Source organism: Pelodiscus sinensis, chromosome 10 (assembly GCF_049634645.1).
Source record: "Pelodiscus sinensis isolate JC-2024 chromosome 10, ASM4963464v1, whole genome shotgun sequence".
In the NCBI taxonomy this organism is placed as follows: domain Eukaryota; kingdom Metazoa; phylum Chordata; order Testudines; family Trionychidae; genus Pelodiscus; species Pelodiscus sinensis.
The window spans coordinates 180,916-203,570 of NC_134720.1; the positions used below are offsets into that span (position 1 = coordinate 180,916).

A 22,655-nucleotide genomic window follows, 5' to 3' on the forward strand; every position below is an offset into this window, starting at 1 on the left:
TTTACCTAGTCTTGCTGGGCCAGGTTCACAAGCCTCTTCCAGCCAAGCACACAGGCAGGACCACACCCAGCTGCAGAACGATAGAGATACTGAGATCAGCTATGGGAAGACTCAGTTTAAGGGACTTGCCATAGCCCAAGTGTTCAATTCCCTTGGAGTGTAATCTCAAAATTATTTGAAATTTGCCTTCTCCCTCAATGTGGAGAACAAGCATGCACAAGTTTTCATACTCCCTAGTTCAAAATTACGTAAACTGTTATATTGTAAACTATAAATAAGTTTATTAATGATAAAAAGATGTATTTTAAATATTTCGAGGCAGCAAACACAACAAAGCAGATTACTTAGAAAATAATACAAAGCATGCAAACAGTGCAAGAATTACTAAAGACATTTGTTATAAATAATGATTCCTCACCCTATATACTATTAATGCGTCCCAGAATGAAGTTTGCTTTTTTTGCAACAGTCATATTTACTTTGTGGTCTAATGTGACCCATAAATCCCTTTCTGCAGTATAGGTTGGACCTCCCTGGTTCAGCACCCTCTGGACCTGACCAGTCCTGGATGAGGGATTTTGCTGGATCAGGGGAGGTCATGTCTGGTTTCCCTGCTACTGGTTCCCAGCAGTCCTGGACCAGCTGCTGGCTTCCTGGCCGAGTCTCCCTTGCCACCAGCCTTGCTGCCCTGCCAGCCCCTACACCACCTTCCCTGCTATGCCAGGCAGCCCAGCTCCCTCTGTGCTGTCTCCTGTGGACAGTCCTGCTACAGCACACCAAGCTCCTGACCCTGCCAGGCAGCACTGCTGAAGCCATGGTCCTGCCGGACATTGGATGTTACAGGGCCAGAGAATCTGGGATTATAGAGGTTTTGTAATTCTTCTTAGACTCCTTCCATTCTGTATTGTGAAACTCATTGTTCCTTCCTAAGCAGAGTACTTTGCATTTGTCCTTATTAAACTTCATCCTATTTACCTCAGACCATTTCTCTAGTTTGTCCAGATCATTTTGAATATTGACCCTATCCTCCAAAGCACTTGCTGCAGACCTTCCCAGCTTGGTATCATCTGCAGACTTTATAAGCATACTCTCTATGCCAATATCTAACTCATTGATGAAGATATGGAACAGAATCGGTCCCAAAACGGACACCTGCGGAACCCCACTTGTTTTGCCCTTCCAACGCAACTGTGAATTATTATTTTCTGATAGGTTCATCAAATAAACTTCACCTATTTTCTAGCATAGGAATTAATTTTATCAGAACTAATTTTAATTATGTTTTTATTGGCAATATCTAGGATCTTGAGCAAAGGTGAAAGAATTTAGCAGGACCCATATTCCTTTGGCTGTAGATATGCCTTTCATTGGATTAATGAAATTTGGGCTAACAATTTTGATTTGGCCAAATTGTAGGAATTTAATAAAATGTAATACGTGTATTCATGGTGGATTACAGTAAACAATAAAACATACCATTCCCTTAGTTCAGCACTTGCAGTGTACAGTACAAGTTGAAAATTTTACTAACTCAGCACTGTTTCAAGATTTCATTGCATACATGCGAACAACAAATACATTCATAGGTTTAAGATGATGCAATATAATCTGTTAAGGAGTATGCTGAAGGAGTACTCCCTATTTACCCCCTCTGTGTGATACGGAAAGGTGACTAGAATGAGAAAATGATTTGCATTTTATTGATTGGACATACTGCACAGAGAAAAGCATTCTGCTGTACAGTAAATACATGAATATTAAAGAATGTCTTTACTCTTTTTCTTTTTTAAAATGTAATACATTTTGGTCTCGCCCCCACTTTTAAAACATAAGAAAGAAGGAAGTTACTGACAGGATGAATTGTCTCCAGGTTTCCTGGCTTTCATCTACTTCTACATATTATTTCATTGTCCAGTTTCAAGTCTCCTGCATTTGCGACTTCTGCTCTACTTTGACTGCGTGGCCCTATTCTGATTTCTCTCTTTCTCTGTGCTATATCCAATTTGCAACTTCAGTCTGGCTTTTATATAATTTAATGTACCACTGGGTTTCATTCAGTATGTGGATTGTCTGTGAAAGTCAGCCATGTGTACAGCTACTTGGATAATGCTTAATTTCTTATGGCTGATATTGTCCATTATTAGTGCTTCTAAGTATATAGTAATACAAATAATTAATAAGAACATACGAACAGCCATACTGGGTCAGACCAAAGGTCCATCCAGCCCAGTACCCTGTCTGCTGACAGTGGCCAATTCCAGATGTCCCAGAGGGAGTGAACTGAATAGGTAATGATGAAGCAATCTCTCCTGCCATCCATCTCCACCCTCTGACAGACAGAAGCTAGGGACACCGTTCCTTACCCATACTGGCTAATAGCCATTGATGGACCTCACCGCCATGAATTTATCTAGTTCTCTTTTAAACACTTGTATAGTCCTAGCCTTCACAACCTCCTCAGGCAAGGAGTTCCACAGATTGACTGTGCGCTGTGTGAAGAATAACTTCCTTTTATTTGTTTTAAACCTGCTGCCCATTAGTTTCATTTGGTGGCCCCTAGTAGTTCTTATATGGGAACAAGTAAATAACTTTTCCTTATTCACTTTCTCCACACCACTCATGATTTTATAGACCTCTATCGTATCCCCCCTCTTTTCCAAGCTTTAAAAGTCTCTTTAATCTCTCCTCATATGGGACCCGTTCCAAACCCCTAATCTTTTTAGTTGCCCTTCTCTGAACCTTTTCTAATGCCAGTTTCTTTTTTGAGGTGAGACCACATCTGTATGCAGTATTCAAGATGTGGGCATACCATGGATTTATATAAGGGCGATAAGATATTCTCTGTCTTATTCTCTATCCCTTTTTTAATGATTCCTAACATCCTGTTTGCTTTTTTGACTGCCGCTGCACACTGCATAGACGTCTTCAGAGAACTCTCCACGATGACTCCAAGATCTCTTTCCTGATTAGTTATAGCTAAATTAGCCCCCATCATATTATATGTCTAGTTGGGGTTATTTTTTCCAATGTGCATTACTTTACATTTATTCACATTAAATTTCATTTGCCATTTTGTTGCCTAATCACTTAGTTTTGTGAGATCTTTTTGAAGTTCTTTACAGTCTGCTTTGGTCTTAACTACCTTGAGCAGTTTAGTATCATCTGCAAACTTTGACACCTTACTATTTACCCCTTTTTCCAGATCATTTATGAATATGTTGAATAGGATTGGTCCTAGGACTGACCATTGGGGAACACCACTAGTTACCCCTCTCCATTTTGAAAATTTACCATTTATTCCTACCCTTTGTTTTCTGTCTTTTAACCAGTTCTCAGTCCAAGAAAGGATCTTCCCTCTTATCCCATGACATCTTAATTTACGTAAGAGCCTTTGGTGAGAGACCTTGTAAAAGGCTTTCTGGAAATCTAAGTACACTATATCTACTGGATCCCCCTTGTGCACATGTTTATTGACCCCTTCAAGGAACTCTAATAAATTAGTAAGACAAGATTTCCCTTTACAGAAACCATGTTGACTTTTGCCCAACAAATTGTGTTCTTCTATGAATCTGACAATTTTATTATCTACTATTGTTTCAACTAATTTGCCTGGTACTGATGTTAGACTTACCAGTCTATAATTGCCAGGATCGCTTCTAGAGCCCTTTTTAAATATTGGCGTTACATTAGCTATCTTCCAGTCATTGGGTACAGAAGCTGATTTAAAGGATATGTTACAAACCATAGTTAATAGTTCCGCAATTTCACATTTTAATCACAGCTGATAACACCAGTAGGATAACACAATGCAACATGAAATCGATGCAGTGCGTCCAATCAATAGCTGTTCTGTATCAAAAGGAAAATAAATGTTATCACTGAAAGAGGATTTTAAAGCTGATTTTTGTACATATGATTTACTCATAGACTTTAAGGTCAGAAGGGACCATTATGATCATCTAGTCTGACCCCCTGCACAGTGCAGGCCACAGAATCTCACCCACCCCTCCCAGAATAATCCTCTCAGCTATATCTCAGCTATTGAAGCCTTCAAATACTTTGAAGACCCCAAGATGCAGAGAATCCTCTAGCTGTGATCTGTATCCCATGCTACAGAGGAAGGCGAAAAACCTCCAGGGCCTCTGCCAATCTACCCTGGAGGAAAATTCCTTCCTGACCCCAAATATGGCGATCAGCTAAACCCTGAGCATGTGGGCAAGACTCATCAGCCAGACACACCCAGAAAGTTCTCTATAGTAACTCCTATCATCCCTCCATTGACCTATTCCCACTGATAATGAATGGTCAATTAGTTACCAAGATCATGTTATCTCATCAAACCATCCTGTTCATAAACCCATCTAGTTTAATCTTGAACCCAGATAGATCTTTTGCCCCCACTACTTCCCTTGAAAGGCCGTTCCAGAACCTCACTCCTCTAATGGTTAGAAACCTTCGTCTAATCTCAAGTCTAAACTTCCTACTAGCCAGCTTATATCCATTTGTTCTTGTGTCCACATTGGTATTAAGCTTAAATAATTCCTCTCCCTCCCTGGTATTTATCCCTCTAATATATTTAAAAAGTGCAATCATGTCCCCCCTCAGCCTTCTTTTGGTTAAGGTAAACAAGCCAAGCTCCTTGAGTCTCCTTTCATAAGACAGGTTTTCCATTCCTCGGATCATCCTAGTGGCCCTTCTTTGTACCCGTTCCAGTTTGAATTCATCCTTCTTAAACATGGGAGACCAGAACTGCACACAGTATTCCAAATGGGGTCTCACCAATGCCTTGTATAATGGCACTAACACCTCCTTATCCCTACTGGAAATACCTCGCCTAATACATCCAAGATCGTATTAGCCTTTTTCACGGCCATGTCACAATGGCTGCTCATAGTCATTCTATAATCAACCAGGACTCCGAGGTCCTTCTCCTCCTCTGTTACTTCCAACTGATGTGTCCCCAGCTTATAACTAAAATTCTTGTTATTAATCCCTAAATGCATAACCTTACAATTCTCTACAGTTTTGTATCAAAAGTATGGCTATGTCTACTCTGGCGGCTCCTTGCGCAAGAACATCTTGCACAAAGTTTCTTATGCAAGAAGTCTTGCGCAAGAAAACGTCCACACTGCCACGTGCGAGCTGTGCTTTTCCGCAAGAGCGCCCATGGCAGTATGGACGCTCTCTTGTGCAAGAAAATTCTGATGACCATTTTAGCCATAGGGCTTTCTTGCACAAGAAAACCCTGCCGAGCGTCCACACTGCCCTCTTGCGCAAGAGCCCCTGTGCAAGAGGGCTAACACCTGTTAAAAAAGAGCATAGCTCTTGCGCAAGAAGCCCTCTCTTACCACGCTGTACTGTAAATCTTCTTCCGCAAGAGAGGGTAGGCAAGAACCCGCCAGTGTAGACATAGCCTATCTGTTTACTAAGTGCCAAAATAGTCTGGTATAGCTCTGTCGTTGTGTAGCTCTGCAAGATCTGAAATTGACTACTTTATATACGAGTGTACCTAAGTACCCCAAATACGGATTCAACTTCTCTTGTACTATGCATTATAGAAACAATAAAAGGACAATTTCTTCCACAAAATGTTTACAGTCTAGGATTTAAACGATACATAGTAAGTGAATATATAATTTTTGTGGATGGAGGGTGGGAAGAGAACAACGTAACAGCAGAAGAGCCACGGTAGTCTTGGTCTTAAGTTGTCATCAGGTTAACTGATATCCTACCCCTTATAATTCAGTTGTCTTCTGCTAAGCCAGCCTCATGGAGGTATCTTTGGATTTTTGTTGTGAATATAGATTCTTGTGCAGAAATGTAAAATTCTACTTTAATCGCCAATTCAGCCTCTAAACATGCAATGTAATTGGCTCTTTAAGCCATAAAATCTAAATTAATTGTAGGTTTTCAAAACGATGTAATAACTTATCAATATCCAGGTTTGAGTTTGATCTTTCTCATTTCTTTATGGGTGTTGTGATGATAAATATTGTCTCATATGGATATAACTGTACGCAAACCTTTCACTGAGACCTTCTGTATTAAAGTCAGTTCTTGTTGGAAAATAGTTTAATTGGTAGGTTGTCATCCATTGACCTGGGAAAGCCTAAGTAGATTTATCTACTTAATGGATGAACAAAATTAGGCCAGGTTGTTTTCAGACCAGCCTGTGCAGATTAGTCTATAGCAAACATCTGAGGATAATTACTTTGAAACTGCTCCTCTTTTGCAAATGTTTTTTGTGCAGTGTGAGCTGCTTCACTTCATTCCTAATTTTCCCCACTTCAGAGAGTTCCTTCTATTGTAGATGCGGGCTGTGGTTTAAAATACTATTCTTTCTGACAGGCATTCTGCGCTTAGCTTCATTAGATACATTTGAATAATTAAACTGTGGTTGTTTTTGTACATAATACAATAGTACTCAAGTTATTAGCCTGCGTTTATGCCTAGCAGTTTTATTGCCATATATTCCAAATCCTCCACACACCACGTTGCAATACATGAAGCCCTAGTATTCTCCTTTCGAGATTATAGCATTACATCAGGAATGAGTTTGGCCCATTGTGTTGCATGCGGTATGCTTGAAGTTGGAAAACTAGCAAATTTATGGCCAAAATTTATTTCCAACCTCATCACTTATCTCACAGAGATGCGATTTAGGCCTTACCTCCTCATAGAAGTTATACTGCTGGAATTATACTTTGTGTATGAAGTGTACTTGGCTACAACATATCCAGATTTGATGAAAAACATAACATAAATTACATCTTTGAAGATAATGAACTTCTTTTGAACCCCTGCTGTAATTAGGGACAAAAATGTTTTCAGGCTTTGCCACAAGCTAACAGAATGAAGTAGTAGAAACTCCACTGAATGTTATAACCACATAACTCACCCAGAACCTGCGTGGTACAATGATTTTCAAGTATGTAACTACTTGTAGGAGTTGGCAAATCGTTATTTCTGTATCACGTTTTCATATGTAAAGGATTGCATTTTCAGTGGATTCTACGGTTGTATTGATATTAATTTTAAATACGAGCCACATATGCAGTTAAAAGGGCCCTATTTCCATACATTTGTACTTTAATTTTTTAATTATTTGAACATGCTTAACAGAAAAACATTACTTCATAGAAACAGAACAGAGTCTGGTTTAATGGTTACTGTAAACTGTTAGGAGTAGGCATTTTTTTTTAAAAAAAAACGGCTAAAAGAGGAAGAGAGTATTGCAGGAAAATATTCATTTTGTAATGCTTATGTTACACTTGGCACAAGGTAGAACACAAAAATAGATCCTACTATAAATAGCATATAGTCTGTTTTACAGGAATTGAATATCTATCTATAGGGGGAAATCTGTTCCCTGGAGAAAAAAATATTTAAAGCAAGTTTTAACATGGCATATGTAAATCTAGCCTGTGTGACCTAGTCAGATCTAAACAAAAAATTCTGAGTTTTTCTTTTTACAAAGCCCTCATCCTTCCTCCATCATCCAGTTTCTTTCTAGTAAACTGTTGTGTGAAAAAATTCCATTTGTTGCCCTTTTTTGTATTCAGTGTACTAATGTAGATAGCAAAGATGTTCTTTTTAAGTTGGATTCATGAAATATCCTTAAGTCCCATTTTCATAAGGGTTGTCACCCTCAGACTCACAAACAGCTTTGACTTACCTCAGTTTGTGTTTTCAAATGTAAGTCTCACAGTTATTAGTTTCAGCAATGGTTACTTTTGAAGATTGTGTTCTTCACTGTTTTCTGGGCAGCCCACATTTATGGGGCTCAAAATTAGTGTTGTCCAGGTGGCCCAGCTCAGTAGCTCCTCACATCAGTTAAAAACAATAAATCCTATGGCACCTTAGAAACTAACACATTTATGAAATGGGTTTTACCCATGGCAGTTCATGACCCAATATATTTGTTAGTCTCTAAGGTGCCACAGGACTGCTTGTTTTTAGTTACAGACTAACATGGCTCCCATATGATCCTTATCTAGACGTTATCGTGGAAATGAGGAGCTTGAAGCCAGCTTCAGTAGCTCATCATCTCTGCTCCCTGGGTGTTGAATATTATGTTGTTCTCCCTGGCAAGCTCTGCTGGACCGTGTACGCTTCAGGTTCTACCCACTCCAAGATAGACTTGATTTGTTTTCCTGATGCACTGCTGCTGTGCTAGTCTAAGGAAGGGTACGCTGTAATGCAGAGGTTCTCAAACTTTTTGGGCTACGGAACCCTTTACATGCGTGTAAATTTATGCGGAGCCCTAGCAGTCCACTGACTGTATGTGTTGTACCTATCGATGTTTCCATTTTGTCAACCTCGTGGAGCCTCTGGAGATGGCTCTGCGGAGCACAGTTTGAGAGAAACTGCTGTAATGCAATTTACTCCCCCTGGTGGGGAAAGATGGGAAACAAGAATGTGCAGACACGTTTTGGCAATGCAGAAAGATGGGGGGGAAACGTTTGACTACAGCCAACTGAACAAATTTGATGGCAGAAAATGGTGAATTATGTGACTGAGTCGTCGTCAAGTCTGATGGCAAGTCCCGAGAGCCCTTTGGGCTAGTGACACTTGCTTCTCTGTATGTATTTCCCCTATATTTTGTTAATCATATTACAAAGGCAGCAGTTCTGTTTTCATGGAGTGAAATTGCCAATGTAAATTAGGCACAAAATTATTGCTTAGTTCTAAACATATAGATTAGTTACTTTGTACTCTGTGGAAGTATTATGAAATCATGTTGCATTTCATACTGTGTTTTTATGCTTCTGTTCCTTACTGCAGAGGCCAAACTCCTGCTGAGTCAGATTTCCAGGTGCTTGAAATTGCTCGGAAACTGGAAATGTATGGAATTAGATTTCACCTTGCATCTGACCGTGAGGGGTCGAAAATTAACCTTGCTGTTTCACACATGGGTGTATTAGTATTTCAGGTGGGTTGCGAAAATACCAATCTCTTCTGACTTTTTTTTAATAGCTGATGTTAAATCACAGAATCATACGGTCAGAATCATCCTATCTGATCCCCTGCCAAGATGCAGGATTTGTTGTTGCTGACCCATCCAACCACCTTGCTTTTGAAAAAGTTCAGTGAAAGAGCAATCTATTTCATTGTCCTAGTATTTTCCCTGAGCTTTAATCTAAATCCACTATGCTATAGTTTGAACCCATTGCCTCTTGTCCTGCCCTTTATGCCAATAGAGAACAACCTTTCTCCATCTTCTGTCTTTTCAAGTATTTGAGGACTGCTATCATGTTCACCCCCACCCCAATCTTCTCTCTTTACAAACTAAACATACCTAGTTCTTTCTGCATTTTGCTCATATGGCCGTATGGGTGATCCACAGTAGGTGTGTTTGCATGCCTGTGGAGATCATCAGAGAACTCTAGTACCAGTGTCTGTTGGGCCACACATGCATTGTTTTTCCTCAGGATGCACAAGGCTAGATAATGTGTGCTGGCTAAACAGAAACTCCGTGACTTTGATGGACTGGACTTTGGGCAGTCTTTCAAATCCATCCTAGAAGAGGGCTAATTGGTAGCAAAAACATTGCTACAGTTGGCCCTTGATGCCACCGACATGGCATCTAGGTCCATCTTTGCAGTAGTGATGATGCAGCGGGTAGTATAGCTCCATTTACTGGGATTCTTGCAAGAGATGCAGTTCACAAGGGAAGATTTTCCTTTTAAGGTCATGAAACTCTTTGGCAATACGACCAAGGACTTCCACATATCCTGAAGTATTCCAAGGCTGCCCAGAGGTTTCTGGGAGTCTGTATGCTGAGGTAAAAGAGACATTGGCAGTGTTCTGCAGTACCTGGGAATGCATAACATTTGGACTGTGTTTTAGAGTACATTTGCTTTGCTTCGTAAGACTGTTTAAATGTACACCCTACTCCCCCCATAAGTAATCCCAACTATATATACAATATGATGGGGACTAATTTGGCTTCAGCTACTCGAGAGATCTTGGAGTCATTGTGGATAGTTCTCTGAAAACATCCACTCAGTGTGCTGTTGCAGCCAAAAAAACAAATAGAATGTTAGGAGTAATTAAAAAAGGGATAGAGAATAAGACAGAGAATATCTTATTGCCTCTATATAAAATCATGGTACGCCCACATCTTGAATACTGTGTACAGATGTGGTTGCTTCATCCCAAACAAGATATATTGGCTTTGGAAAAGGTTCAGAAAAGGACAACAAAAATGATGAGGGGTTTTGAACGGGTCCTATATGAAGAGAGATTAAAACAACCGGACCTTTCATCTTAGAAAGAGGACACTAAGGCTGGGTGGGGGTGGGGGGTGGGGCAATATGATAGAGGTCTATGAAATCATGACTCGTGTGGAAAAAGTGAATAAGGAAAAGTTATTTACTTATTCCCACAATATAAGAAGTAGGGGTCACCAAATGAAATGAATAGGTAGCAGGTTTAAAACAAATAAAAGGACGTTTTTCGTTACTCAGCGCACAGTCAGCTCCTTGCCAGAGGATGTGGAGAAGGCTAGGACTTTAAGAGGGTTCAAAAAAGAGCTAGACTGATTCATGGAGGTTAGGTCCATCAATGGCTGTTAGCCAGGGTAGGTAGGAATGGTTCCCTAGCCTCTGTTTGTCTGGAGGTGGGTGACAGGAGGGATCACGGGAGGATTCCTGGTTGTCTTCCCTCCCTCTGGGGTGTCTGGTATTGGCCACTGTCGGCAGACAGGATAATGAGCTAGATGGACCATTGGTCTGACCCAGAATGGCCGTTCTTATTTCCTAGCAGAAATAGTCCAGATTTCACATTTTGTGCATTTCCCAACACAGCTCTCCAAAGACAACTCTTTCACATACTTTTTTCTATACTGTGACCCTAAGTTCTTTTTCATTAGTGATGTTGCACCCAACCACTGAAAGATTCCTTAAGGGAATAATAATTCCCTTCCCTTATGTGGGACCTAAACTTAGTACTGTAAAGGCTGACTAGGCCATTCTTTGAACCACATGTTCTCTAAAGTACCTGTCAATGAAAATGGCTTCCTGATACCAAATCCCGTTAGCTGCCGTGGGGGATTAACCCTAGCAGGCACTCAGGTTTGGCCGCTCTCCTCTATAGTACGGCACACAGCCTCTCACTCTGGAGCAGCTTATTTCCCTGTTTTCACTAGCCCGGCAGGAGTTTTAGCTCACTTCCTTCCCCCTTCTCTCCCCAGAGGAGCCACTTTAAAAGGTCTCAGGCAGCCTATAATTGACCTGAGGTAACCCCTTCTCAGATAGTAGGGAAGAGGGCCTTAACATTCGAGGGCACGGGTGGCCAACCTGTGGCTCCAGAGCCACATGTGACTCTTCAAAGTTTAATATGCGGCTCCTTGAATAGGTACCAAATCCAGGGCTGGAGCTACAGGTGCCAACTTTCCACTGGGCCAGAGGGTGCTCAGTGTTCAACCCCCAGCTCTGCCCTAGGCGCTGTCCCCCTCCACACTTCGCCACCTAGGATCCTGCCGCTTCCCACCCTCTCCACTGACCCTGGCACATCCACGCTTCCCCCTCCAGTGTTTCCCACTTAGAGCTGATCCCAGTGGGCAAGAGGAAAAGGAGAAGGAGGCTCTGACCGATGGGGCTGCCCATGGGCAGGGTGTGCTGAGAGTGGTGGTGGGGAGATGTGATCAGGGCTGGAGACATAGAACTGTTGCTCTTTGGCAATGTGCATTGGTAAATTCTGGCTCCTTCTCACCTTTAGATTGGCCACCTCTGTTGTAGGGTTAACATATCTGCCTGCCAGCATCCTCTTGCAGCTATCTGGCTGACTTTGTCATGTTAATATCTAGCTTAGCAGTGTAAATATTTCTTGCTAGCCATAAATAATTTTGTTTTTCATTTAGGGTACCACAAAAATCAACACCTTCAACTGGTCTAAGGTCCGTAAATTAAGTTTCAAGAGAAAAAGGTTTCTGATCAAGCTCCACCCAGAAGTCCATGTAAGTCTAGCTACCCCTATAGTCATGGCACTGTTTAAAAAGTCTTCTAAATGTGAGTAGAAATGCTTTCATCTATAATCTCTAAAGTAAGTAGATTTTTTAAATGCCCTAAAAGATACTTTTTGGCTTCTTCGTTCAGTTATTGTAGGAAAGGTCTCCCCTACCTCCTCAGTGTTCCTATTTTGCTCTTCTTAGGCTTTCCACTCCCTGTAGCTGTCTTGGCCTTCCTTAGACATAAGCATATGTATTTTAAAATATCACATTGTAACAAGAGTTACTAGTAAATTATTCAGTATGTGTATTTTCTTATAATTGCCATGTATTTTCTTTTTATTAGGAGTGTTATTCATAGTACTTGTGCTTCAAATGTAAATTTGCCTACAGCTAAAACTAGCGTTTTAGGGCCATGTGCCCCCTTTGCTGCATGGTGAGGAGAGAAACATTCCCAAAAGAGGTCTGTTTGGATTGGGTCTAAAGGGTTGAGTTGCCGTTAAGTAGTCCTGCCACCAACCGAAGCAGGGGCCAGTCCTGTTTAGTGATGTGTGTAATCAAATATGCAAGACTGAAAAAGGCATGACCAGCCATAAGGGATCAGAATTGCCGTGCAAACACTCTGTACATCATGAGCTCAGAACTTTTGAGCTCAGTGATGAGGCAGATTGCCACTTGGGAGCTAGTGCTGCTTGTATCAGCTTGCTGCAGTTTTCTTTCTGTGGCTTTAATAACCTCTGAGAGTTATGTAGTATACTGCTGTGGAAGCTGTGTGGGGCTATGTCTACACTATGGGGTTTTTGTATCCCAGAAAACGCCTTTTTTTGCAGAAGAGCAGACACGCTCTTTTGGAAGCCCTGTCTTCCTCCACCCATACAGAAGAAGAGCTCTTCCGAAAGAGGAGGCTTCTCTCTCCCCAGTGTAGATGGGCCAAATTTCGGAAAAGCCTCTTCCAAAAAAGACTATCGGAAAAAGGTATGCAAATTGCAGAGTGCCTGTTGCTGGAAATAAGGGTATGAGAGGCTCATAAAAGAGCAGGCACTCTTGCAGGACATGTGTGGAGATCTGTAGGGAATGGGGACAGAATTTAGTTCAGATTCCTGTGCTCTTTAAGATGGTTGCCAGATTAGACTGCACCTGCATGCCATTGCTAAGCACATATGCAAGGGGAGAATGTGGCATGTTTACCTCAGTTTTCAGCCCACTAATTTTTTTCAGTAAACGTTTTTCTTTTATCAGTTTTTCATGGAATGAAATGGAACAGAAATATCCAGAAAGTAAGATGGAGATATCTGTTCTAAAAGTAGTATGGCAGAATAATTTTCCAAAAAGTTATTGGAATGTATTAGGGACAACTTTGAAAGTAATTAGGGAAACAGTCATTTGAGTCTTGATTCTAAGCAACGTGGAAGAATTAGTAGTGAATCTCAAAGTGGAATATAATATGGGTGAAAATGATCATGAAATAATGGATCCCATGATCCTAAGAAAAAGAAAGAGCGAGAGCAGCAGAATAAAGACAATGGACTTCAAAAAAGCAGATTTTAACAAATTCAGGGAACTGGCAGACAAGGTTCCATGGGAAACAATCTAATGGATAAAGCAGTTCAGTATAGCTGACAGTTTCTTGAGGAGACAATATTGAATGCACAACTGCACATTATCCTAATGCAAAGGAAAGAAAGGAAAACTAGTAAGAGGCCTACATGGTTCCATCAGGAGCCCTTTAATTACTTGATTGTTGAAAGGGCAACAGACTTCTAGACTTACAAAAAGTGGAAACATGGACAAATTGCTGAAGAGTACAATACAGTAATATAAGCATTAGGGACAAAGTCAGACTAAGGCACAAAATGACTTATTCTAGGAAGGAACATAAACGGCAACAAGAAGAGATTCTTTAATACATTAGAAGCAAGAGAGAGACTCAGGAAAGTGTAAAAGAGCTAATAACTGACAACAATAATAAGGTTGTTTAATGCCTCTTGCCTCAGTCTTCACTAAAAAGGTTAATGATGATCAGATACTCAAAACCGTACTTATGACAAGGGGGAAGAAGTGCAAGCCAAAATAAGAAAAGGTTAAAGAGCCCAATGAAATTCATCCTAGTTAAGAAACTAGTTAAAGCAGTTTTGTACTTTTAGCAATTAGAGAACTCAGGAGAAACAGGTGTGGTCCCACAGAACTGGAAATGGGTTAACATAGGGGAGCACAGACACCACAGGAAATTACAGGCAGTCCCTGAGTTACGCGGATCCTACTTATGTCGGATCCGTACTTACGAACGGGGCTTTTCTCGCCCCGGAGGACATGGGCGGCGGGAACGCCCAGACGCACCGCGGTCCCGCCGCCCGCGTCCTCTGGGGCGAGAAAAGCTGCTCCGCGTCTCCCTGGTCTGCTGGGGAGGGCCAGCAGACCAGGGAGACGCAGTGCACAGCCGTGGAGGACCCAGGCGGGACCGCGGCGCGTCTGGGTGGTCCCGCCGCCCGGGTCCTCCGCGGCTTTGCTCCGCGTCTCCCTGGTCTGCTGGGGGAGGGAGCAAAGCCACGGAGGACCCGGGCAACGGCACCACGGCGCGTCTCGGTCCTGCCACCCGCGTCTCCATGTTCTGCTGGGGGGGGGAGGGCGCAGCTAGTGCGCCCCCCCTCCCCCCCAGCAGACCAGGCTTTTCTCGCGGATGCCTGTGGTAGAGCAGCTGGGGTGCTGCCGGTTGGTCCTGCAGCGCCGCTCCTCGGCGCTACTGGACCAACCTGGCAGCACCGCAGCTGCTCTGCCCCAGGCGTCCTGATTCAGCCGCTGCTGGTCAGTTTCAGCAGCGGCTGAATCAGAACGCCTGGGGCAGAGCAGCTGGGGTGCTGCTGGGTTGGTCCAGTAGCGCCTAAGAGCGGCGCTAGGGGACCAACCCAGCAGCACCCCAGCTGCTCTGCCCCAGGTGTCCCCAAGTCAGCTGCGGCTGAAAGTGATCAGCGGCTGATTCCAGAAAGCCCGGGGCAGAGAAACTCTGCCTTGGGCTTCCTGTAGTCAGCTGCTGGTCAATTTCAGCAGCGGCTGAATCTGGACGCCAGTTCCGACTTAAGTACAAATTCAACTTAATTACAAACCTACAGTTCCTATCTTGTACGTAAACCCGGGGACTGCCTGTATAGATCTGTCAGCCTACTTTTGATATGCAAAAATAACAAATTACTGAACAATCAGTTTGTAATCACATAGACAATTACAAGGTTATAGGGAATAGCCAGTATGGATTTGTGAAGAACAAATTATGCCAAGTCAACATAATTTTTTCTTTTCTGGCATAGTGGATAGGAAGGAAACAGTAAATGTGATGTATCTAGATTTTAGTAAAGGTTTAGTAGTCCCACATGAACACTCAGGAAATATGGTCTAGATAAAATTACTGTAAGGTGAGTGCACAACTGGTTGAAAGACCATGGATATCAATGGTTAGCTGTAAAAAAGAGGATGTATTTGATGGGATCCCACAGGGTTAGTTCTCGGTCTGGTATTGTTCAACACTTTCACTGATGACTTGGATAATGGAGCAGACAGTAAAATTACAAAACATACAGATGACTCTATGTTGGGAGAGGATGGGGAGACAGGATTAGAATTCAAAATGACCTTTTAAGTATTGGTTTGAATTCGACAAGGTGAAATTTAATAGGGACAAGTCAAAGAACTGTAATCATGGTATCCAGCAAGTATTTCATTTAAGAAGGAAAAATGAAATGCACAACTACAAAATGGGTACTAAGTAGCTAGGTGGCACTACCACTGAAAAGGATTTGGGGCCATATTGGATCACAGATTGAATATTAGTGAACAATGTAATGCAGTTGTGAAAAAAGCTAATGTTTAGAGTTTGTTAGAACGTACGAATGGCCATACAGGGTTAGACCAAAGGTCCGTCCAGCCCAGTACCCTGTCTGCCAACAGTGGCCAATGCCAGGTGCCCCAAAGGGAGTGAATCGAACAGATAATGATCAAGTGATCTTTCTCCTGCCATCCATCTCCACCCTCTGACAGACAGAAGCTAGGGACACCATTCTTTACCCATACTGGCTATTAGCCATTGATGGACTTAACCTTCATGAATTTATCTAGTTCTCGTTTAAACCCTGTTATAATCCTAGCCTTCACAACCTCCTCAGGCAAGGAGTTCCACAGGTTTACTGTGCACTGTGTGAAGAACTTCCGTTTATTTGTTTTAAACCTGCTGCCCATTAATTTCATTTGGTGGCCCCTAGTTCTTATATTATGGGAACAAGTAAATAACTTTTCCTTATTCACTTTCTCCCCACCACTCATGATTTTACAGACCTCTATCGTATCCCCCCTTAGTCTCCTCTTTTCCAAGCTGAAAAGTCCTAGTCTCTTTAATCTCTCCTCATATGGGACCCATTCCAAATCCCTAATCATTTTAGTTGCCCTTCTCTGGATCTTTTCTAATGCCAGTATATCCTTTTTTGAGATATACCTTCAGTCTGTTACGCCTTCAGTCTTCTGGTCTTGCTCTTCATTCACTGAAAGTCTGCCTGGTAATGACTTAAGTGTCTCATCAGCCCATTCACGGAAACGCTGATGGTTTCAAACCCCATGGCCACAAGGTTCTTGAAAAGGAGTAATTTTACCCATTGGTTAAAAAGCCAGTTCTTCTGTGAGAGCTTAATACTGTCTTAACTGCTCTTTTGGGACCTCCATTCATGTCTCTGGCAACTGTTCTCTCTTCTGTGTCAGAAAAGTGCTTTCCTTGTGGTGATAACTCACCATCCTCCTGGTGGATGTTATAGGCTTTGGTGGTGGAACTCTGTTACTTTATCTTTAGAAAATTGTATGTAACCTTGTGGCCAAATACCCTAAGGCTACATCTAGACAGGCATGATTTTCCGCAAATGCTTTTAAAGGAAAAGTTTTCCGTTAAAAGCATTTGCGGAAAAGAGCATCTAGAGTGGCACGGACGCTTTTGCGCAAAAGCACTTTTTGCGTAAAAGTGTCTGTGCCAGTCTAGACGCGGTTTTGTGCAAGAAAGTGTCCGTGCCAATCTAGATCGCCATTTTCGCCATCGGGGCTTTTTTGCGCAAAACAGTTTTTAGCTGTCTACACTGGCCCTCTTGCGCAAAAGCATTTGCACAAGAGGGCTTTTCCCCGAGCGGGAGCAGCATAGTATTTGTGCAAGAACACTGACAATCTTACATTAGATCGTCAGTGTTCTTGCGCAAAAAAGCAAGACAGCTGGCAAGTTTTTCCACAAAAGCAGCTGCTTTTGCGGAAAAACTTGCCAGTCTAGACGCAGCCCAAGTGTTTATCCAAACTTGTTTCCCAGTTTCACCTGAACCAAGCTGAATATTTTCCAGGTTCTTTCCTAAGCAGCATTCACTCCCAGAGGAACAACAGCCTTACATGCAGGACATCAGCCAATGTTTAGCTTTGTCTTCAACAGGAGAAAATAGGAGCAAACATTCTCATTTTTTATCTTGTTCGGTTTTTTTCGTATGCAGACCAAATTAAGGGTTTAGCAGTCTGTTCACAGATTTGCCATGACTATGCAACTTTTTGGAAGGCAATCTTGCAGTCCTTGCTTAAATACACTCCAACCTCTCCTTCTATGAGTACTACTTGTAAGTCACATAAGTAGAAAACATGGCAGAATATACTCACGAAAGAAAAATTGGTTCTTTCTTGTAACTGTTATTTGAGATGTGATGCAGACATATATTCCAAAACCCATTATTTTGTCCTGCCAAATTAGTAATTTAACAATTCACTTTTATTAGCATGATCTATAGTGAACATAATTTTAAAGGTTCTTATCAAGTTTATTTTAAAGCACTTTTGCATTTTTCTAGAGCATGAATACAAATTTTTTAAATTGTTTCAGATTTCACATTTCTAAGCTACGTTCAAAACTTTACCAAATGCCACAGTGGCTTGGTAAAGTAAACATTTTTGTGTAACATCGCTAAGACCATGTGGAAGTAAAAATTTTGTGACCCCTTGCAGATTAGTAACTTTGCTATCTGTAATAGAGTGTACATGCTGTTTTCTTGTGTACATTCAGTGTTCTTTTATGTGCTACTTGAATGTCTGTTTTGCTCCCAGGGTCCATATCAGGATACACTGGAGTTTCTGTTGGGCAGTAGGGATGAATGTAAAAATTTCTGGAAAATCTGTGTGGAATATCACACTTTCTTCAGACTATTTGATCAGCCAAAACCAAAGGCTAAAACAGTCTTCTTCAGTAGAGGTTCTTCATTCAGATACAGGTATGATATAGCATAATTGAGCATATTTATAAAACATAACTTTTTATACCTAGGAAATGAAATAATGATAAAAACGTGTTCAACTAAACTTAAAAGTTTCAGAATCTGTTCCTGATGCATAAACATTGTTTCTTCCAAACCTAGATGTTTTTATCTGCTCCTTCTATGATTAATTTTATAATATTTGTACTTTGCATGGCTTCACAGTGGGCGAACACAGAAACAGCTGGTGAATTATGTTAAAGACAGTGGGATGAAGAAAACTCCCTATGAGAGGTAAAACCCATTATTTTTGCAAGGTAACATGAATTTGGGACTCTTGGAGCCCCTATGTTGATATCCTAAATCTCACTTTTAATGAAATTGTTGCTTTGAGACATTTCTTTTTTAAATTATAAAATGCTTGGGAACTGACACAGAGAGAGGCTAAGTGACTTGCCTAAAATCACACAGGAAATCTGTGGCAAAGCAGGGATTTGGCCGTGGGTCTGACAAGTTCCAAATTAGCACCTGATGCACTGCAAAAAACTTCCTCTCTGAAAATGTGATATATATTTTTTTATCTTTTTCTATCTTTCTCATTTGTGTACACACCCTTACTACCAGTAAGAAATGTTTCCAAGACCATGTGGCTTTCACAAAATGTGACTATATTTGAGATATTAATCGGGGTGTTAATGTGGGAAATTCCATAAAAAAATGATTTTAACTACTTGTATTTCTGATTAGCTTCCTGTCTCAGGTAGGGATTTTCTCATAAAAATGTAACATGGGGTCAAATCAACAGCGTTTATGATTTATAAAAGGACCTTTTGAATGGAAAATGGATACGGTTTCATTCCATGTATGGTATACAGTTGACTGCCAGTGTACTTAGCATAAGCATTATACATAAATTTACTTGCTCTCCATTTTGACACCATATTAATTTATGGATATTTTTGTGCTTTCATGAGAAGACGAATTAAAAAAAAAAAAAGATACCTTTATGATGCCTCATTCTTCTGTCCTCCCGTGCCTTTGCAGTTGCTTTTGAGTTCTCCTTTGAAGACATGAATGGTCTTTTTCTAGTTTGTCTGCTTTCTATAATTGTCTTGCTCCTGTATTTTGTAGTTATTCACAAATATTTCATGTCCTTGCTTGTACCTTCATTTAGTCATCTCTGAAAAGGGGATAGAGCATCTTTTTACTCGTTTGCATGCACAGGTAGAATGGGGGAAGTTGGGTGGGGAAGGAGAGAGGTTATCTGATTTCATATTTCTCACAGCATATTCTCTCTTGTAGGAGACACAGCAAAGCTAGAGTGTCTGCTCACACTTCGAATGTAGACGTGCCAAAACAGGTTAGTCTTGCATCCTGTAAATACTATGGTAAGTTAGACTGGAAGGGTAGGGAAAGTTGATTACATTGTGGTGTTGATCCAGAATAATTTTTGCTATTGAATCTTCATGCATGTGAATAAGTTTTTTCTCTGTGGTGTTAATTTTAATGTATACTGTAAGTAGGTTGAAAGTGACTCACCTGGCTCATTTTCCACAGTTGACATAGCTGGAATCAAATGTTCATACTTATTTTTTGAGACATTCAGTTCTAGTTGTATGTCTCAGAGTAAATCTCTCTCTCTTTCTCTCTCTCGTACAATCAAAAAGAACAGTGCTGGAGCAAGCCTTTCAGGACGTGACCCTAAATGTTTTGTGAATTCCCTTCAATCCTCTTGTGGGTATTTCCTTGTTTGCTGTTAGCAGAGTGGTTTAAAATTATTGAAGTAATTTGATATCCAGTCTTCAAAAATTATAAAAGATGAATTTTTTTTATCTTTCTGAAAAATGTGGTCCTTTTTTGCGTAAGTTGTGTATTCAGAAAAGTGATCCCTTTCTGGTACACACTCCTACTGAGTCAGATATCAGTGTTTCTATTTGTGAAAAAACACTTTTTTACCTATTCTGTTTTCTTTCCACTTCAGAGTGTCTCATTTACTGAGGGCTTAGGTGTTCCTGTGTCCCATGCCTCAGTGTCTGCCTCCTTCCATTCGGTTTATATATCATCCACTACTGACCTGTCCGTCTGTTCAGAGATGAACAATTCCTCCAGGGATCCCAGAGCACTGTATACAAGGAGCCCCACAACAGAAAAGAGTACTGCAACACCAGCTGAAGAAACTGGGAAGAAAGCAACACAGCAGCCTGGATCTCCCATACTCCAGTCATTCCAAGGTGTTGGGTTTTTTAATGTTGCAGGAAACTGCAGCTCTACTTGTCCTGGTATTGACAGTAGTTGTGATTTAGATCTAGAAATAGAGAAGGGAAGCAAGGAAAGGAGGGTTATCTGTAAAAATGACAATGATGAGGATGACTTTACCACAGGTGTTTTCATTGCTGATAAAAAGCATGCGTTTTACAGTGGGGGTGACCCTCTTTTCACATTGACAAACTCTCAGCTGCAGATTTCAGAAGAATTTATTGATGATGATCCAACAGAAATCTCCTTTTTTGCTGGGGGGTCTGAGGCATTTTCCTATGTGTACAGGGGGTTAGACCTAGCAGGGTCTGATTTATCTAGGCATGCATCAGATTCAACTAAACTAACTAAAGATGTTCTTCACCAAAGTACAGTGTCTTCTCAGTCAAGCCCTGACAGATATTCCACTGAAGCAGTAGATATGAACGTGGAAGATGAGTTTGAATTTGAAGAAGGGAGTGATTTCAATGGCAATGAGAGACCATCAGATACTTCAGAATTGTTTGAGGTTAAAGCACAAGCAAGCAGAATGCAAAGCCTCTTGAGTCCTTCTGAAACCAGTTCACTCATCAACAATCGTTCTGAAAGCAGTTCCCTCAATAATTTGCCATTGAATGGTACATCCTCTTTTCACACATATAGCTCTGCAAACCATTCCGAAGCTAGTTCTATGGTGAACTTCCCAGCCTACTCAGTTCGCTCTGAATCCAGCTCAGCCTTTCAGTTCAGTGACATCACTGACCAGCTGGAGCAGCTGAGCTATCCACCTACCACTACAGAAGACTCTAGCAGTACAGATACAGATGCCTGGGATTCGGAAAGTGCAGCTGTGCTGGACGCAGACTACTTCTTCAGCAAACCATTTGCTCAAGCAACTGGTGAGAACTTCACTTTTGATTTTCAGAATAATTTAAAGAATCTTGCCCAAGAAGACCCTACAGGAAAAACACACATCAATCATTGAATAACAGTTTGATTTTTCAGGTATCCAGCTATGCTGCTCAGAATTAGATTTCATTGCAGAGATATAATGCAAATCATTTTTGAGCTGGAAAACTCTTTTATTTTGGTGGCTGGATTTTTAATTTACATAATGTAGTTGATAACTGTTTCTCTAATCATCATTATTTTATATTGAAATATCACAGCTTTGTTATTGCATTATATTGAAATATGTGTATCCAGAAAATCTACAACAGGTAAAATACTAAATTTAGCAAACTTCAGAAAATATTAGTATTGTCTGTTGGGCGAACTGGAATTAAGACAAATTACAGGCCTATTATAACTTACTTTCCAGGAAACGTGTTTGTGTGTCAGATTTAGTCTGGTGTGCACTTGCTCTGACATCCGCACAAGATGCTGCTGCTTGCAGGTCAGCTATAGAAGGCCACATCTAATACATAGGTGGTGTGGTACTGCAGTGTAGTAAGAGTCTGTGCTGTTTCTTGAGACAAAAGTGGACAATCTATGAATCAACTGTGAAGATAATTCTAAAAATGTCAAGTTTATGCAACAAAAATCTGGCATTCACCTCAAAGAATCAAACTTCCTTAGAGGGCAGTTTAGAAGAGGAGTATGTGTAGAAGAGCAGGTACACGCTGAGCATCACCTGATCTATCCCCGGAGAAGATTGTTGAACTTGAAGGCACATTGTGATCAACAGCAGTCCAGCAATGAAGAACTTCCCTGCTGTTTTACAGCAGTTTGGAGGAGGACATGTGGATTATAAATGCACTTAATTCCTTATTGAATTTTCTCATCATCGTTGTCTTAATTTAATCCATTTCACTGCAGAAAATGGCTACAACTTAATTTAATGAAGGCATATAAAACTTGTTTGTTCTGGGAGAAATGCTAAAAGATAAATCAGGCACTCGTCTTTAAACTTTACACTGTATTGAGCAGAACACTATTGAAATAAGATGGCTCCTTTCAGGATAATAAAGACTTGGTGTAAAGTTTAAAAAAGTGAATAATACAGTGGTAGATGGTATCTTCACTGCTTTCAGAGGCCTTTTATAGATAGGTGACTTGGTTACATGCTGCCAGCACAGCTGGGAATCCGGCCTCTGCCAGCCCCGCTGCTGCCGGACCATTGATGTTGCCAAACAAGAGAGTCTTGGATTTGAGAGGTTGAACCTGTACTGATTCATTAAATTAGTGTTGGTGGAGATTATCAAATTTACTTGCTCTCAGTC

The 22,655-nt window shown here is 41.0% G+C and overlaps 1 protein-coding gene and 1 long non-coding RNA gene across 11 annotated transcripts in view; one reads left to right on the forward strand and one right to left on the reverse strand.

Moving 5' to 3' along the window:
• FARP2 (FERM, ARH/RhoGEF and pleckstrin domain protein 2) overlaps positions 1–22,655 on the forward strand; it is a 127,351-nt gene that overhangs the window by 50,429 nt on the left and 54,267 nt on the right. For 8 of the 9 annotated variants that reach the window (XR_012906155.1, XM_006110623.4, XM_075937158.1 and 5 more), the window contains 6 exons: positions 8,785–8,932; positions 11,864–11,959; positions 18,053–18,216; positions 18,424–18,492; positions 19,501–19,558; positions 20,180–20,429. Coding sequence is in view for 8 of the 9 variants with exons in the window: in XM_006110623.4 (XP_006110685.2) it covers positions 8,785–8,932; positions 11,864–11,959; positions 18,053–18,216; positions 18,424–18,492; positions 19,501–19,558; positions 20,180–20,429 (785 nt within the window). In the remaining variant the exon portion in view is untranslated. Of the gene's footprint in view, positions 1–8,784; positions 8,933–11,863; positions 11,960–18,052; positions 18,217–18,423; positions 18,493–19,500; positions 19,559–20,179; positions 21,333–22,655 lie in introns of all 9 variants that reach the window. The other variant, XM_075937164.1, reaches the window with a different exon arrangement.
• Positions 9,659–19,839, reverse strand: LOC142830715 (uncharacterized). Of its 2 annotated transcripts, none has more exons than XR_012906160.1 (3): positions 19,738–19,839; positions 19,201–19,378; positions 9,659–9,779 (listed from the first exon to the last, which is right to left on the reverse strand). It is a non-coding gene; the product is annotated as an uncharacterized LOC142830715 (long non-coding RNA). The 2 variants fall into 2 exon arrangements; XR_012906159.1 differs by having other exon boundaries at positions 9,685–9,816.